General features: G+C 42.5%; 1 protein-coding gene across 2 annotated transcripts; it reads right to left on the bottom strand.

The window, feature by feature from the left end:
* Window positions 1-9,183: 9,183 nt before the first annotated feature.
* Window positions 9,184-17,689, bottom strand: LOC116064649 (transcriptional regulator Myc-1-like). 2 transcript variants are annotated; one of them, XM_031319828.2, is made up of 4 exons: window positions 17,409-17,689; window positions 13,465-13,923; window positions 12,262-12,451; window positions 9,184-10,088 (listed from the first exon to the last, which is right to left on the bottom strand). In XM_031319828.2, the coding sequence occupies exons 2-4, from the start codon at window positions 13,912-13,914 to the stop codon at window positions 9,520-9,522; spliced, it is 1,209 nt and encodes a 402-aa protein (XP_031175688.1). In that variant the 5' UTR covers window positions 13,915-13,923; window positions 17,409-17,689; the 3' UTR covers window positions 9,184-9,519. The 2 variants fall into 2 exon arrangements, with proteins under 2 accessions (XP_031175688.1, XP_031175689.1); XM_031319829.2 differs by having other exon boundaries at window positions 9,184-10,085.
* Between the last annotated feature and the right edge of the window lie 228 nt (window positions 17,690-17,917).

The raw sequence follows: 17,917 nt of genomic DNA, 5'->3' as shown, positions 1-17,917 counted from the left end.
GGTTACGACCAAAGCAAGACAGAGACTTTGAGGGGTTACGACCAAAGCAAGACCGAGACTTTGAGGGGTTACGACCAAAACAAGACCGAGACTTTGAGGGGTTACGACCAAAACAAGACCGAGACTCTGAGGGGTTACGACCAAAACAAGACCGAGACTTTGAGGGGTTACGACCAAAGCAAGACCGAGACTTTGAGGGGTTGCGACCAAAACAAGACCGAGACTTTGAGGGGTTACGACCAAAACAAGACCGAGACTTTGAGGGGTTACGACCAATTTAAGACCGAGACTTTGAGGGGTTGAAACCGAGACCAAGTGTAGGGGTTACGACCAAAACAAGACCGAGACTTTGAGAGGTTACGACCAATTTAAGACCGAGACTTTGAGGGGTTACGACCAAAACAAGACCGAGACTTTGAGGGGTTACGACCAAAACATGACAAAGACTTTGAGGGGTCGAGACCAAGTTAAGACAGAGACTTTGAGGGGTTACGACCAATTTAAGACCGAGACTTTGAGGGGTTGAAACCGAGACCAAGTGTACCATGAGAAATGTCTTGATACAATAATCAAAAAGCGTTGCAGACGTAAATTTTATATGAGAGAAATGTGTTTTTTATTTGCAAACAAACAGTAAGGAGTTTGGTTTAATATATCTCAGTTTCTGGAACAGAAGACGTGGTGACAGCAGAAACAGGAAATCCTTCAATCCTCACTCATCCCTGACCGTCCTGACTCAGCGGTCTGGACTGTCAGCATGACTCAGCACAGTCACTGAGACTCACCAGAGCTTCCCTTTATTTATTCATTTGGCAAAGAAAGAGAGAAAACAGAGACATGGTGATGCCTCAGAGAAAAAATAGGGACTCTGTGGTTGTGTATTTGGTCTTGAATGATTCTTTTTATGGTCTATATCGAAAATAACTTGATAAACTTTTAATACTAGAGTTAGGATGTGGGCGATATAATACATTCTTTAAATCAATAGAAATGTAAGATGTTTTGCAACACTAACCTGGAATAAATAATGTAGAGAAAAAGAAAAAATCCAAGGCACTCTTCTTCAAAATTACTTAAAAAGCCATTACTCTCAACCCCTCAAAGTCTCGGTCTTGCTTTGGTCTTAACCCCTCAAAGACTCGGTCTTAAATTGGTCGTAACCCCTCAAAGACTCGGTCTTAAATTGGTCGTAACCCCTCAAAGACTCGGTCTTAAATTGGTCGTAACCCCTCAAAGTCTCTGTCTTGTTTTGGTCGTAACCCCTCAAAGACTCGGTCTTAAATTGGTCGTAACCCCTCAAAGTCTCTGTCTTGTTTTGGTCGTAACCCCTCAAAGTCTCTTTTCTTTTTCTCTACATTCAATTGAATTCCCGACCCCAAAGAGCACCTTCAAGCATTTGATTGAACTTCCTGAGCACCCTGGACTTTTTTTTGTCTTTCCCGGAATAAATAATGTTTACAGAGTTCTTGCATCAGTGTGATGAATGGAATTGAATTTGAATAAAAAAGGAAATACACAATACAAACTATAGGGATTTTTCCATTACATGGCACCTGCTCGCCTCGCCTCGACGCACTGTCCGTTTTCCATTGCAGATTTTAGTACCGCCTCAGCATGGCTGGTCGTCATAGCGGCGCCGCAGTAAACCGCCGTAACCTAACGCAACACACACACAGAACGTGGAAGGTGTGTTGTCGCCAGAAGACACATTTAGTTTCTAAAAAAGCTGGAGGCAGCAACAAAAAACCACAGCTGGCTAAACTATTTAAAAATCCTTGATTATGTGTCACGTTTTCTTATAAAATGTGATGGAATATGCGGGATATTTATGCAATTTTATGCAATGAAATTGCAGGAACTTCCAAAAATTGCGGGAACTTGCAAAAATTGCGGGAACTTGCAAAAATTGCGGGAACTTTCAAAAATTGCGGGAACTTGCAAAAATTGCAGTTTCATCATGGCTTCATCGCGGGGTTTGCAGCTTTTCGATGATGTTCACGTCACGTAATTACGTCCCTTCATAACGTTCCCATGGCAACAGGGGAAAATGGCTGCTCTTGTGTGATGTAAACGCAACATTTTTCAACTTTCTGCTAAGATATGTGTTTTTGCAACGAAAATGTGGGAAAATTAAGAAATCATGCAAGCCCCGCATATTTTGCGCGGAAATCTGCAATTTATGCAGCGAAAGTGCGGCGTATTTGAAAAATAAATGCATAAATGCATAAATATGCAGACTTTGGCTGATAATCAGACAAAGATATATTAATTATACAAAATATTATGACTAATCTATGATGTATTAAAGTGGATAAAGAGGAGACTTTGTTGATCCCGTGGTGAAATTCACAAACTACCTGCCAAGGCAAACTATGTTATTTTGGTGAAAGTAACTCAAAAGTAACGCAAAAGTAGTGTAACGCATTACAATTCAGAGACAGTAATATTGTAATATAACTAATTACTCTCAAATGACAGTAACTAGTTAACTATAATGTATTACATTTTGGAAGTAACTTGCCCAACACGGCCTATGTCACTGCTTTTTACTGAGGCTGAGTGGGCGTTTCCATTTGAAAAAACCTGGAAAAGATGCAGACGGATTCTGCCTTTAAAGGTACACTGTGTAGTGTTTTAAGTATTTTATACGCTAAAATCAATGTCTTCATTCATAACTATGTCCTCATTGGTGTAAAATGACCTCTGCCAATGATCTGACTTATCATGAATGACTTCTCCTCGTAAGCAAAGAATTTCTTATCTGTATTTACATTGGACGGGCAAGTCCAAGGAGGCTTCCATGTCGTTCCGCCATTCTGAAAAACTATAATGGCTGAGAGGGACATAGAGCACTAGCCGACCTGTCTAGTTAATCCACAACGCGTTTTCGTTCAGAGCCAGCGTCACGTGACTGAAACCAGCTGAAACGGAGAAGGAGATCAGTCTGAGGCGTTTGTCACTGCCCCGGCAAATTTGAAAAGCCTGCACTGCACTTTAGTTCATAATGGAGGATCCTACTTATGCCGAGCCACAGGAGAAGGAATATTGTCACCAAAAAAGCGAAAATTGGAAGACATGTTGTCATAGCTTCTTGGTACATAACGGCTACCGTAGTTGCAACACGCATTTGAAAAAGCGAGGCGCTAGAGAGCACTATTCGTTTGAATGCAAAATACAATTTCACCGCTAGACGGAAGGAATTCCTACACAGTGTACCTTTAAGGAGTTAAGGAGATCTATAAACTTGCATGTAAACATGAGAAGATTTTAAGCATATTGCCCAGAGTTTATCTTTTCACGTTACTGATTTAAGGGGGAAAAAAAAGATTAGTATACTATTCTTACTCTGGGGTTAATCTTGGCTCTCGGCTCTGCATTCTGGGATGTGAACTCTGAGAGCGTGGTGTGTAGAGGAGGGGTTGGACTTCGTATGTACAGACTCTACTGGAGCTCAACTTTCACCTGGTTTCTCCGAGTTCAGTGTGGAAAACTCAACATGACGTCAAAGATCAGAAACAGAGCACGGGACAGTAGTAGGACTCAAACTGTGTTTGCGGCTCTGCAACTTTCCCAGAATCTGTGAAATATCTGGATGACTAAACCGTCCCTCAGGACTACATGTTACGGCTTCCACTGAAAGCAGCCGGCTGCTTTTTGCCAAACATTTCACATGCCGCCAAAGTATATCTTATCACACCACTCGCTCAGATTTCACAACAACCTCCTGAGACTTAAACTCTACTCCCCCCTCTGTGACCTATGACCCTCTTCGAACATAAGGAGTTAAGTAATAAAATTCTTCTTTGGGGTTTTGAAAGCTTGTAAGAAGACTTTACATAAACTAAGAATATGAACTAAAGATGGTCCGATACCGAGCACCGACCCGATACCAGTGTCATGTATTTGATTATGTTTTAACAGCTGTGTACTACTAACCGTGTATAGATAATATGATGTGCAACAACTGTATACTACTTAGGGGTGTGCAAAAAAATCAATTCACGTTCAAAATCGCGATTCAAGCTCTACCGATTCAAAATCGATTCATAGAATTCAAAAAATCTATTCATATTTTTTAATTAAATTTGTTTTTTAAATATTGTATGTCTACTGCAATCACATGGGAAAAGTAATTACATTTACATACTGTGAATATTTCTTTTAATCGAGAATTGTTTCTGAATAAAAAAATCGATTTTGAATAAAATCTTGAGCCTAAAAATCGATATTGAATTGTGATATTTTCTGAATCGTGCACCCCTAATACTACTATCCCTGTATATGTTGTCTAACAGCTGTATACTACTATCCCTGTATGATGATATGATGTATAATAGCTGTATACTACTATCCCTGTATAGATGATATGATGTATAACAGCTGTATACTACTATCCCTGTATGATGATATGATGTATAACAGCTGTATACTACTATCCCTGTATGATGATATGATGTATAATAGCTGTATACTACTATCCCTGTATAGATGATATGATGTATAACAGCTGTATACTACTATCCCTGTATGATGATATGATGTATAACAGCTGTATACTACTATCCCTGTATGATGATATGATGTATAACAGCTGTATACTACTATCCCTGTATGATGATATGATGTATAATAGCTGTATACTATGTCGGGGAAGTTTGTTATTGCAGCCGGAATGTATTTCAAAAACTACAAGATGAAACGAATAAAGACTATTTGTGAAACAAAACCAAAGTTTGGTCTATGAGTATTTAGTTAAGTATATTTGCAAATACAGAGAGATACAGTTTCACAGGTACTACCAACAGCACAGTGCAAAAGTGTATTTCTGCCAAGATAAAATTCAGTTCATGTTATATAGGTTAGAACAGTCAGTTACACTCCTCCTTCTAGTATCTTTAGCAGGAGCCAACAGTTAAACAAAATACCATAAACAGCTCAGAATGTCTTTACAACTTGTGCCTTTTACTCCTGTTTGAAAAGAAGACACAACACCTGCTAATCTCAGCTGCCAGAGACAGGAAGGCTGCATTTCCTGAAACACAGTTCACACTATTTACGATTACCAATCTAACTTTATCTCCTAAAGTCACAAAACAGAAAGCTGAAGGAGGCACCAAAAGAAAACACTTCTGTCTCTACAGGGTTTTACGATTTCAGCTGTTCTACATAGAGAATCTTCTAAGTTTAAACACAAATGTTAAAAATATAATTCATTACATTGTTAAAGGTAATTTTTGCCATTGCAACTACTATCCCTGTATGATATGTCGTCTAACATCTGTATACTACTATCTGTGTATGATTATATGTCTAACATCTGTATACTACTATCTCTGTATATGATGTATAACTGTATACTACTATCCCTGTATATGATGTATAACAGCTGTATACTACTATCCTTGTATATGATGTCTAACAGCTGTATACTACTATCCCTGTATATGATGTATAACAGCTGTATACTACTATCCCTGTATATGATGTATAACAGCTGTATACTACTATCTCTGTATGATATGATGTATAACAGCTGTATACTACTATCCCTGTATATGATGTATAACAGCTGTATACTACTATCTCTGTATATGATGTATAACAGCTGTATACTACTATCTCTGTATGATATGATGTATAACTGTATACTACTATCGCTGTATATGATGTCTAACAGCTGTATACTACTATCCCTGTATATGATGTATAACAGCTGTATACTACTATCTCTGTATATGATGTATAACAGCTGTATACTACTATCCCTGTATGGTGATATGATGTCACTGTGTCCACGTTCGGACACCACTCGCTGCTATTGGCCATATTTGGACACTTCCGACCCGACGCACTTTCCGCGGTACTTTACGTTTTCCGATCATCACCAAAAATGTTAGAATTGACCTATGCCCATCTAACAATCTACGTATGAATTTTCCTATATGTGCATGCACATTTAGAAGTCTAATTTGTATATGAAAGTGACTTTTGATGAGGAAAAGAAGTAAGAGCGCTCTGAAGACGATCTTTCCCTCTAAAAAGTTTCTATTTTTACTGTACTGGAAATTAAGGAGCTTTTACTGCATAGTTCAGAGTTGTTGAAGAATGTCATTTTATTGTGGACGGAAGTACAATCCGGTAGTTTTGACAGCATTATGGACACAGTGACGCTAATGTTTAACAGCTGTATACTACTATCTACTACTAAATGATGTGGTATTGGATCGGTGCATAAACTCCAGTACTACTCCAACATTTTAGGAGTTCTCGGAGGCTTTTCAGATACTGGCATCGGTATCGGACCATCTCTGACATTGTATGATCCTTCTTACATTCATCTGGTTTCCAACTTCAATGTGAAAATGTGAAAACAAAGAGATCTTGACATCATGTTTGACATTTAAAGGGCTTTTATTTTTAACAGTCTGCAATGCTTCTGATGTACGTACTTCCTCCCGTTGCAGAAGAACACAAATATAAACTGGAAAGAAATTATACAACAAAACCCAAAATGCTTTAGGAAAGTACTTCTTGATTAAATAAACTTAATATTAAATTAGTGATTATCATGATCAGCTGCGTTATTATGCAACACGCGTAACTTCTAGGCAAAACCCACCCTTCAATAGCATTCACACGCTATTATTGGCCAGGCGTCCATAGGCAAGGTAACGTAACCTGATGTGGTGTGTGTGTGTGTGTGGCGGTCTGTGCGTGTTTGTGTTTGCGTGTGTGTTGGTGCTTGTGTGTGTGTGCACGTGTGTGTGCTTGTGTGTGTCTGTGTGCACGTGTGTGTGTTGGGGTCTTTGTATGTTTGTGTTTGCGTGTGTGTGTCTGTGCTTGTGTGTGTGTGTGTGCGCACGTGTGTGTGTGTGCTTGCGTGTGTCTGTGTGTGTTGGGGTCTTTGTGTGTTTGTGTTTGCGTGTCTGTGTGTGTGTCTGTGTGTGTGTTGGTGCTTATGTGTCTGTGTGTGCTTGTGTGTTGGGGTGTGTGTGTGTTTGTGTGTGTGTGTTGGGGTCTCTGTGTGTCTGTGTGTGAGTTGGTGCTTGTGTGTCTGTGTGTGTGTGTGTGTGTCTGTGTCTGTGTCTGTGTGTGTGTGTGTGTGTGTGTGTGTGTGTGTGTGTGTGTGTGTGTGTGTGTGTGCTTGTGTGTATGTTTGTGCGCCCCACTCGAGGTTAATGCCCCAACCAATCGGGCTGCTTGGTAGGGCGGGACTTGCCAAGAAGTTACGTGGGATCCATAATAACGCTGATCAGCTGGGAGTTGCAACACACACGCAGTCAGATGCTGAATATCAACGGTTTTTTCCTGATTCTGAAAAAAACTTCCAAGAAAAAAAACAACTCTTTTTAAATTAAAATGTGCAGCTCATCAAACAGAAAATAAATAAACACAAAACAGACACAGTCTGACTTATTACGAAGGCTGTCCACTCACATAATTTTCTCAACTAAAATCGATTAGTTAATGTAATTAGGGCTGGGTTAAAGTAATGGATTCTCCAATTAAAACCGATCTTCATTCCAGAAATCTGGATCTTTTAACATCTGCCTTCTCACCCCGGGTGTAGGGAGTAAAAAGTCCTTCAAACAAACTTTTTGGGGCTTAGTTTACTTAATGTCAACGTGAACCTTGTGCCATATAAAATATATCCGAGGTTAGCTTCTTTCTTGTACAACCTACAGCAGAAGTTCTCTGAGGAATCTCTTTTACATCCGAGCTAAATTTAGCCTGGAAATCCAGACCCAAATCTGAAAGATTAAGGATCTGGCAATGAGTAATGAAACTGGCCCAATTTGAGGGGCGGCACCAAGCATGCATTGAAAATCTCACTGCACGCGATTGGATAACACTACGACCAATCACAACAATGCACAGGGTGACATATCCAGAGCCCCATACGCTTAGCTACCAGCGGAGCTAACTGGTAGATTAATCTCTTAGCTACCAGAGGAGCTAACTGGTAGATTAATCTCTTAGCTACCAGAGGAGCTAACTGGTAGATTAAACTGTCGTCATCTGTTTAGCTCGCCTCTGGCCCGCCTATATCAGATACAGCGATGTGATTGGTGCAGCTCGGCTACCAGGGCATAGTTAATGAGCATCATTACTCAATGCCAGTGTGACTCGCTGAGCAAATTACAATTGTGCTCTTGCAAGAACTCTGGATTTCCAGGGTAGCAATCTCAAGGCCCGGGGGCCAAATTTTGCACTTAGCAAAGTTTGATCAGGCCCACATTTCAATTTAGGTAAGCTAAACTGGTATTGTAGCCGGAACTTCTCTAACCTGATTGAATTGGAAATGTAATCAGACGTTGTGAAACGGAATCAAATAGTTTCTTAAAAAGCCCCGGTGATACCCAGTCCCCAAAACTAATCAACCGATCTGTAATAACGATGCAAAAGGCACCACTTTAACTCTCGTTCTGTACCACAGATGTGCTGATAAGTTTCTTCGATACAAGTCCTTCAGCACGAAGAAGGATACAAATCGAGTGAAACCAAAAAAAGAGTGATCAGTCGACTCCGGTCGGATCTGCTGATTACAGACGACGGCAAACTAATTGAAATTGAATTAGAAATGTGATCCAATAGGGACCCTGTGAATGGGAATCACATCGGAAAATCCCTGGCGATACCCAACCCTAATTCCAATCGACAATGCAACACAAAATGATGCAAAAGCTCCACGTTAAAGCACAGATGTGCTTATAAAAAACACACAAAAGGGATTAAAAAAAACAAACAACATAACAACTGAAGAAGTCTTAGTCGACTGAAACTAGGGATGCACCGAATCCAGGATTCAGCTTCGGATTCGGCTGAATATTTGGCTTTTTGACGGGGTTGGGTTTCTGCCGATCCCTACGCTCGCAGTACGCTTGTCGACGTAATGATGGCGCCGTTGATTACGGGAAGGTGTTTACGTAGGTGGAGCGTTCAATGCAGCAGGCTGTGAGGAAGAGAAAATGGAACTGGTGAGCAGAAAAAGTGTAGTTTGGCAGTACTTTCAGTCAAAAGAAGGCCATTCAAGTCCAGCTACATGTTCAATCTGCAATGCTGATTAGTCTGGTGGTGGCGAGGACCCTAAACTATACACGACATCACCGCTGTTACAACATCTGGTAGGAAACATCCGGAAGAATACGAGCTCTGCATGAAGGAATCTACAGACAGCAGCCAAAATGCAGCAACTTCAGGTACGGCAAAGGAAGGACAGTCACAGCTCAACAGTTAACGGACTGAGGATGGGACTAGAATTCAGTATTTGGTTTTGGATTTGGTATTCAGCCAAACCCCAAAAATCTGGATTCGGTGCATCCCTAACTGAAACAAAAACGACCGATTAGTCGACCAATCGACTGAGGGGGCGGTCAGTGAATTATGGTTCTTGTAGTTCATCTTACATGAGTCAGTACTTTGGTGAAATGATTAATACGTGTTGTTGAGTTGACGCCCGGATGTCGTGAAGTCAGTCCCCGGCGTGAAAACGTGACAACGTAAAATAAACTGCCAGTGTTAATGTAACTTCCTCAGTTGCTTCAGTCTGTGTTTGAGCTCCCTGCTCCTCTTCATCAGCGCGTCCGTCGTCGTCAGCAGCCTCCTCTCGTCCTCTTGGATCTCAAAGATGAACTCGGTCGCAGTTTTCAGGATCACCACTTTGGCCGCTTTGTCGTTGCCGGCCACCGCCGGGACTTCGTCCCTCAGAGCCACGAAGCTCATCTTGAGCTCGTTGCGGCGCTGCCTCTCCAGCACGTTGTGAGTCCTGCGTTTAGCGCCGTTGTCCTCGCCGTCCGAGCGAGGACTGCAGCACCTCCGGCCGCCGCTGTGCCTCAGCGACGGGGGGCAGCTGCTCTCTGACTTTATCCGTTTCCCGGGAGACGGCTGGAGAGCCGCTGAGGGCTGCTGGGCGGCGTAGTTGTGCTGGTGGATGTTGACGTGAGAGCGCTTCAGGACCAGCGGCGAGGCGTCCGGTTCGCTGCCGGTGTCTGACCGCCGCGAGGCCTTCCGCCTGTCAACCGTCACCACGTCGATCTCGTCTTCCTCCTCCTCCTCCTCACTTTCTTTGTCTTCTACTTCTTCGTCTTCTGGGGAGGAATAAGGAAAACATTCTGGGGTTAGTATCACTGGACGAAACAGGTCACACGAAAAAGTAAGTATTTCCCATTAGGATTTTGTGTGTGTGTGTGTGTGTGTGTGTGTGTGTGTGTGTGTGTGTGTGTGTGTGTGTGTGTGTGTGTGTGTGTGTGTGTGTATATGTATGTATGAATGAATGAGATAGACAGATAGATAGATGTGTATATGTGTGTGCGTCTCTGCGTGTGTCTGTGTGTGTGTGAGTCTGTGTGTGCATGTGTGTGCGTATGTGTAAGTGTGTGTGTGTGTGTGTACGTAAGTGTGTCTGTGTGTGCATGTGTGTGTAATTGTGTGTGTGTGTGTGTGTGTGTGTGTGTGTGTGTGTGTGTGTATATGTATGTATGAATGAATGAGATAGACAGATAGATAGATGTGTATATGTGTGTGCGTCTCTGCGTGTGTCTGTGTGTGTGTGAGTCTGTGTGTGCATGTGTGTGCGTATGTGTAAGTGTGTGTGTGTGTGTGTACGTAAGTGTGTCTGTGTGTGCATGTGTGTGTAATTGTGTGTGTGTGTGTGTGTGTGTGTCTGTCTGTGTGTGTGCGTGCGTGTGTGTCTCTGCGTGTGTGTCTGTGTCTCTGTGTGTGTGTGTGTGTGTGTAATTGTGTGTGTGTGTCTGTGTGTGCATGTCTGTGTCTCTGCGTGTGTGTGTGTGTGTGTGTGTGTGTCTGTGTGTGCATGTCTGTGTCTCTGCGTGTGTGTGTGTATATGTGTGTGCGTAAGTGCGTATATATCGGAACAACCCCCCCATAAAACTGCTACCACAGGTCAGACTATAGAGTCATTTTTATGTGTGATGTCAGCTTGTTAAATATGAATATTGTTCTAGTGTCTTCTCTCCTCTGGGACAGGAAACTGGAGATCTTTGAGTTGCGGACAAAACAAGACATGTGAGGACGTTTATCTTGGACTTTGGGATCCACATTTTAGAGACCCAACAACTCATCCATTCATCCAGAAAATATCACACACATTAATCCACAATGAAAATAAATTGGTAGCTGCAACTCTAACCGTGTGTGAAAATGGTGTAGCGGAGTAGTGAGACCGGTCGTTTCCATAACTACAACCAAAAATGGAGTCGGAGCACAGCGAGTTATATGATATGATGCTCTAGGATACTGTAGCAGTAGCAATTGTTATAGCAACAAAAGACACTCTCGGTTGCTTTTTGGAACCGAAATACTGCCAGCAAGTACAAAAGCGCCTAATCAACTTTTTGTTGTCCAAAGAGACATCACAGGCCCTATTTTAACGATCTAAGCGCACAGCGTGAAGCGCCTGGCTCAGGTGTGTTTAGGGCGTGTCCAAATCCACTTTTGCTAGTTTGACGGCAGAAAAAATGGTCCGTGTGCCGGGCGCATGGTTCTAAAGGGTTGTACTTAGTGTCTTAATTAATCAGAGGTGTGTTGTGGGTGTAACATGCAATCAACCAATCAGAGATCATCTCCCATTCCCTTTAAAAGCCAGGCGCGTTTGGACCTTGGAGCATTGCTATTATGATGGAGGATTTGCACCGTAATATTTGTATTTGAAATCTTCTGCATGTGTGTGTGCTGCTGTGTGTCCCTGTGTGTGTAACAAGCATAGTGTGTGCGCTGTGCACGAGCCTAGGAGCATTTTACTAATGCTCTGTTAAAATAACAATGAAATGCTGCGTTATTGACTTTAGACCAGGTTTTTTTTGGTCAATGGTGTGATCACTTCCCGCTGCCTCAAGATAGCAATACGCCCAGAATGCACCTGAACACACCTCCCTGTAATACCAGCACGCCCAGAATGCACCTGAACACACCTCCCTGTAATACCAGCACGCCCAGAATGCACCTGAACACACCTCCCTGTAAGGCCAGCACGCCCAGAACGCACCTGAACACACCTCCCTGTAAGACCAGCACGCCCAGAATGCACCTGAACACACCTCCCTGTAAGACCAGCACGCCCATGGGCCACAGATGGGTGCAGGTGTATTTGTTATTTAAACGACGTGGGCGCTGGACGGGAAACTGACAACTGCGTCGGTCTTAAACTAACAAAGAACTTGCGTCTGGCTTTGCCCCGCCCTGCGCTGCGCTGGGTGGAAGATAGGAGCCCTTAGTGTGATCATGGCCTGATCCTTTGCCTACCTGATTCGCTGTCGCTGCTGGTGAGAGGTGGCGAGTCGAGACACAGTTCTGATTCTACCTCCGTCGCTGCTCCACGGCCGCTCTTCTCTCTCAGGCTGGTGAACGGGAACACCACGGAGGGGTCGATGCAGTCCGTCGGCGCCGTGTGCAGGTCCTGCAGGTACCCCGGGTTCACCAGAGAGCTGCTCACCTAGGGGTAGGGAGACAAAATTAAGTCAAAAATCAACGTTTAACATATGACTTTTGGAGCCCTTGAGATCTCCACTTCTGAGCAAAATTTTGAGCATATCAAACACTTCATTTCCTGCATTCTGGTGAATTTTTACTTCAACAATTTATGGTGCAAATGTCTTTATGTATGTAAAAGGAAGTTATCATTAGATATTTGGGAAGGGTTGCACTGGCCAATTAGCCTGACGAGCCAGACCCACATCCAGATGTTGGGTCTGGGAACTCCCCATTGGCTGGGCTCAATCCGAGGGGCGGGATAAACGGTTGTCTTTCAAATTCCCTCTGCACGCAATAGGATAGCTCTACAACCAGGCAGAGCAACGCTAGTTGATAGATTCGACTTTAAACTCTGAACACATCTTCCTTTTTTAAAAATGACTTCAGTGCCGTTCTTTGTTCTTTTCTCAAAGAAAAGCTGAACTCCAAGTCTTCCAGAGTCACGGCCAAAGCCGACTCCAAAGACCGCTGTTCGCCAGCAGCAACAGCCATCTTCTTTGCTAGACGACCCTGGCTGCAAATTACATTTGCTACCGCTAGAGTGTGTTTAGATTTTAGGCTAGCTAGGAGTACTAGCAAAGCTAGAAATCGTGACAAAACATTGAAAAAGTGACAAAAACTAGGCAGGCCAAAATGTGCCGTGAACCTAAATGAATATGCGGGCCGGATAAAAATCTGCGAGGGGCCGGATTTGGCCCCGCAGGCCTCGAGTTTGACATAAAAGCATGAATGGTAGAAGACCATTACCCTCTGGTAGAAGATTCAGGGTTCCTAAATGCAGGCTACACCCATATAAACACTCATTTGTGCCTATGTTCATTAAGCTTATCATCACTAACATGTAGGCGACGCATTTTTTTTTTGCGTTTTTTGGTGCATTTTCTGACTAGATTACGAGGCTACTAGCCAGTTTGATTATAATGGGGTTGTAAGGCCCCCCTCCCCACCCCCTCTGTAAATCACACCAATGCTCACCTGCTGATCAGCTCCGTCTACGGCGCCGTTAGTGTTGTCGGTCCCGGAGGAGTTCTGGCGTGCGCGGAGCGACGCCAGCCTCTCGGACACGGCCTTCTCCAGCTTGGTGGCGGCGGCGAAGCTGCTGCTCCACATGCAGTCCTGGATGATGAAGGACTGGAGGAAGGCGGCCGAGGGGCCGCAGCCCTCGCCCAGCAGGTCCGACACCGCCTCCAGGTGTTCGGCGGCGGACAGCGACGCGTCCGAGAGGGACGGTCTCCGGCTGGGCGACAGAGGGGGCGTCGGCAGAAGCTCAAACTTCTTCCAGATGTCCTCGCCGGGGCCCGGGAGGAGCTGGCTGCGGGGAGGCAGGTAGAAGTCCTCCTCCTCGCCATCCACGAAGAAGTAGGGCTGCACTGTGTCGTAGTCGTAATCGTAGTTCCCGCACGACACGGGTAACACGGGCGGCATTATGGCTGCCTGGGAGGAGACAAAACATAAGGTTAGGATTTGTACGTTTTACGATAACTACTTTTAAAAAGGTGCAGTAGGTAAGACTTATAAAACCAAATTTCTGTCATATTTGCTGAAACTGACCATGATTCCTAATGATAGCGTTAGCTAGCGGCTACCTACCGTTGACGTTAGCTAGCGCTAGCTGATACTAGCGATATCTAGTCGGCAACATATTTTGGGCTTCATCTAATAAACATAACCTGTAGTAGTACACAATCGTGTGTGTATTGTTTTGATTACAATGTGCAGAATTACTTCACGTTGCCTATTTATGTATATTTCTCACCGGCGTCTGTACAGCATCAACAGGGGGCGCCATTGTTGTTTATGTGTGTGACGTCAAAACTAACTGGGAGTACAACCATCTGGTACGAGTTCACGAGTAGTAAGTTACGGTTTGACTGCCGTTCCAGGGCACTTTCACGAGCAGAAGGTCGTGAAACCACGAGTTACGGGATGCCTGGAACGCAGCATAAGCTCAACTTTTTCTTATCTTTTTGTATTTACAAACGTTGTTCCATTGTTGTTTTATTCTATGTTACATTATTTAATTCTACCGTTACCTAACTATACTCATGGCACCTTGCACAATTGATTATGTATCTTTATGGCATACCGTTTCTGCCTTCCCTGCTTTACCTGTACAGCACTTTGGGTCAACTGTTGTTCGTTTAAATGTGCTATATAAATAAAATGACTTGACTTCCAGTAGAACTACATGAAGAAAGTCATTTAAAAAAGGCTCCACCTACAGCCTGGACTGCGGTTTGCAAAAATCCACCGCTCGCTGTTCAGATGCACCAATCAGGGCCGGGGGGGGAGGGGGGGGGGGTGTCTAACTGCGTGTCAATCACTGCTCATGCACACGCATTCATTCTTAGGGGTGGGAATCACCAGAGGCCTCACGATACGATATCATCACGATATGATATTATTGCGATTTTAAACATATTGCAATATTCTGCGATATATTGCAATTTATCATCTTTTCCCAACTTCAAATGTTTCCCAATTTCAAATGATGTCCCCAAAAGTAAACTTTGTCAACATCCGGTTTATCTAAAAAGATATATTTCTCTGTTTGTTCATCTCACTTCAATTTTATTGCTGCAAAATGGGATTGTCAAGCAGACAGACTGATCAACACATATATCAGGGCTTGACATTAACTTTTTGAGGCACTTGTCCTTTGAACAAGTACATTCTCGTTTCACTGGTCCATGCACAAAAGTCACTTGTCCGGGTAAAGATTCATCATTTTATAAAAAATAAAATAAAATAAATTGTGTCTTGCTAATGCAGAATTCGAACAAACCGTTGAAAGCATCTAAACACTATCAGCATTAATACAGTTCAGTAGAAACAAACGTGTCCCAAGAACAGATTTCCCCTTCAACAAGAAAAAAGGATCTCCAGACTCCATAATACAAAGTTATACTTTGCACGCCGGTGTGCAGAAGTTAATATATTGAGATTCTAAGTCAATATTTTAAAGTTTGTCATTACTTCCAGATTCCTAGTCAATATTCTAAGTTACTATTAGGCGAAAATATTGTGATAATATGCTGTATCGATTTTTTCCCCCCACTCCTATTCATTCTCCCTTGTGGGGGGAGGGGCTTAGGAGACTGTTTTGGGCTCTAGCGGAAAGGGGGGAGGGACTGAGAAGTTGTCAGTGGCCCAATCCCAAAGTCCGGACTGACAGACTCACGGACTTTGGTGCGCGTTCTCACGAAATTCGTAAGGGCTTAGGGTTGTCCCAATGTCGAATTTGAAAGGGCGTGAGTGTTTGAGTACACACTTACCGAGCCCTTTCCGTGAGTCTGCATCCATGCAGACTTCACCAAAAGGGAATTACCCACAGTTCAAAGCGTTGTGACGTTTACCGCGGAGACCGTAGGGAAATCCGGAAATTACAAAAGGTGAACAACAGCACGACACACGACCACGGAGCAGACCAGCCTGTCGTCCAGCTTGTTAAACAAGAGGTTGAAAACATGTGGAATCAGGCAGCCGTCTGCTGGGTCTCGGCCGTGTGGAAAGCTACAAACTTAAAATGAAAATTCCCAAACCGGCAAGTGTCAGCAACATCTTTGTTATTAAACGTCGCCAAGGTAACATGAGATCTCGTGAAGTGGGGCCACTGTTGGCTAAATCCTGGATCTTCACGATCCTACCTACGGCACCTTTAAAGTTAGATCAAAGTAATCTTTCATGCATAAAAGATTAAAATAAAAGCTGATTGTAGAGCAACCGTGTACACATACATTATACTTTATGGCTTCTCTGTGGGAAGTCTTATCTATATTCTATAAAAACAGAGACACAAAGTTTACAAAAACACCAAATATAGAAGGAACTTTTAGATATGTGCATTGATGATATGGAAAACAATGTTATCTCAATCACACAAAGCAGTGAGTAAAAACGGAAATCAAACATATATTCAATCTATTCAAGAATGAGTTTGATTGTCTTATCACTTTAAAATGTGACTCAAACAAACAGTCTTTATCATCAGGAAGTTACTTTTAAATTTGCTAAGTAAATAACCCTCTAAATTCTTTTTACAAAGCGGGCTATGTTGTATTTAAAAAAAAATAAATAGATGACGTGTTCTGGTTATTATATTGTAGGATTTGCTGGCAACGTTCGTCAATTCCACACTCACACCAGACTTAACTAAAAAAAACGGGTATTTTAGTTTTATTTTCTTTGTAATCCAAGTTACCAGTATAAAATACGACCCAAACAGAAAGATTCTTAATTAATAGTCGTCAAACTATAATTCGGCATGCAGGATTCCCCCCAAAAACCTTCATATGTTACTGCCAATGCCGTCTAATTCTGTGGCACTAGAAGGGCAAATTAGGCTCAATCAATTATTGACAGGTGACGCATTAGTGCTCAACTGATAAACTAACGTTACCAGCCTTCAGTTATCACAGCTTTTAAATTATCTGCTATAACTCTCTATAACTAACAAAAGGTCACAGCTATCAGAATAAGGCTTGTGACCATTACAAAGAAGGTGTAAATTCGGCAAAGTTCGAAAAAAAGTACAGTCGTCAAACAAAACGTCATTCCAAAAACAGTAAGTTTAAGATTCTCCAGTTTGTAGTTGAATGTTAACACAATACAATGTGATTCTAGCACATATATTTTTTATCAATTGAGTGCACTCTACAGTTCGGCATACATAAACCTGCAAAAAAAAAAAAACTGTCACCAACAACATTATAGCACAAACTACAACAAAAACACTGCAGCGGACGGTCAGTTACCAAAACATGCAACTCCATTTTAGTACCATGAAATCACCCTTTTAAGTTACAGCTATCGTAATGCAGTTTATTGCCATAATGTAAACTAATTGCAGGGTTAAATTCGGCATACCTTTAGACTGATTAGAAGAAAAAAATTATCCCCATGCAAGAAGAATAACTCACCGTTATGACTCCCAGAGAAAACTTACAAACTAAAGTAAAATCCAAATATTCCGCGGAGTGACGGTTAAATCCTTACAGTGCGTTTCATCCAACGCAACCAGTGTTTGACGAATATATCCTTTCTCTCTCTCTCTCTCGATAACAGTGAACTAGAAAACTACAATATTTAAAACTCAGCCGGTGTACTGTGTTGTTGTCTCAGCGTGAATCATGACAAACCGCTGCTCTTGAGACATTTAATACTCCGGCGGCTTGTCTTCTTTTTTTCTTTCCTCATCCACCCACATGAGAATTTCGCGCCAAATGTGAGATACGTAGTAAACTAAAAAGACGCGTGAGCATGTAATTGACAGCGTGAAAAATAATTAAACATTTATTCTGTTAGGAAGAGTTCATTTTTCTGAAAATATTGCGTGTAAAAGCAGCAATAAGATGTGTTAGATATGGGAACTCTTTTCCTCCGCGGATGTGTAGCGCAGTGATTTAAGAGGTGGTTCGTGTTAACGGTA

This window comes from Sander lucioperca, chromosome 9, assembly GCF_008315115.2.
Source record: "Sander lucioperca isolate FBNREF2018 chromosome 9, SLUC_FBN_1.2, whole genome shotgun sequence".
In the NCBI taxonomy this organism is placed as follows: domain Eukaryota; kingdom Metazoa; phylum Chordata; class Actinopteri; order Perciformes; family Percidae; genus Sander; species Sander lucioperca.
Note: the sequence above shows the minus strand (reverse complement) of the source record. Positions and strands in the feature narration are given on the sequence as shown.

Bases quoted from the DNA above. Each gene is read 5' to 3' on its own strand.
- LOC116064649 (XM_031319828.2), bottom strand. From the start codon at position 13,914: ATGCCGCCCGTGTTACCCGTGTCGTGCGGGAACTACGATTACGACTAC. The intron at 12,452-13,464 runs GTGAGCATTGGT...CCCTACCCCTAG, and splicing joins TAGACGGAGCTGATCAGCAG to GTGAGCAGCTCTCTGGTGAA. The intron at 10,089-12,261 runs GTAGGCAAAGGA...ATTCCTCCCCAG, and splicing joins CAGCAGCGACAGCGAATCAG to AAGACGAAGAAGTAGAAGAC.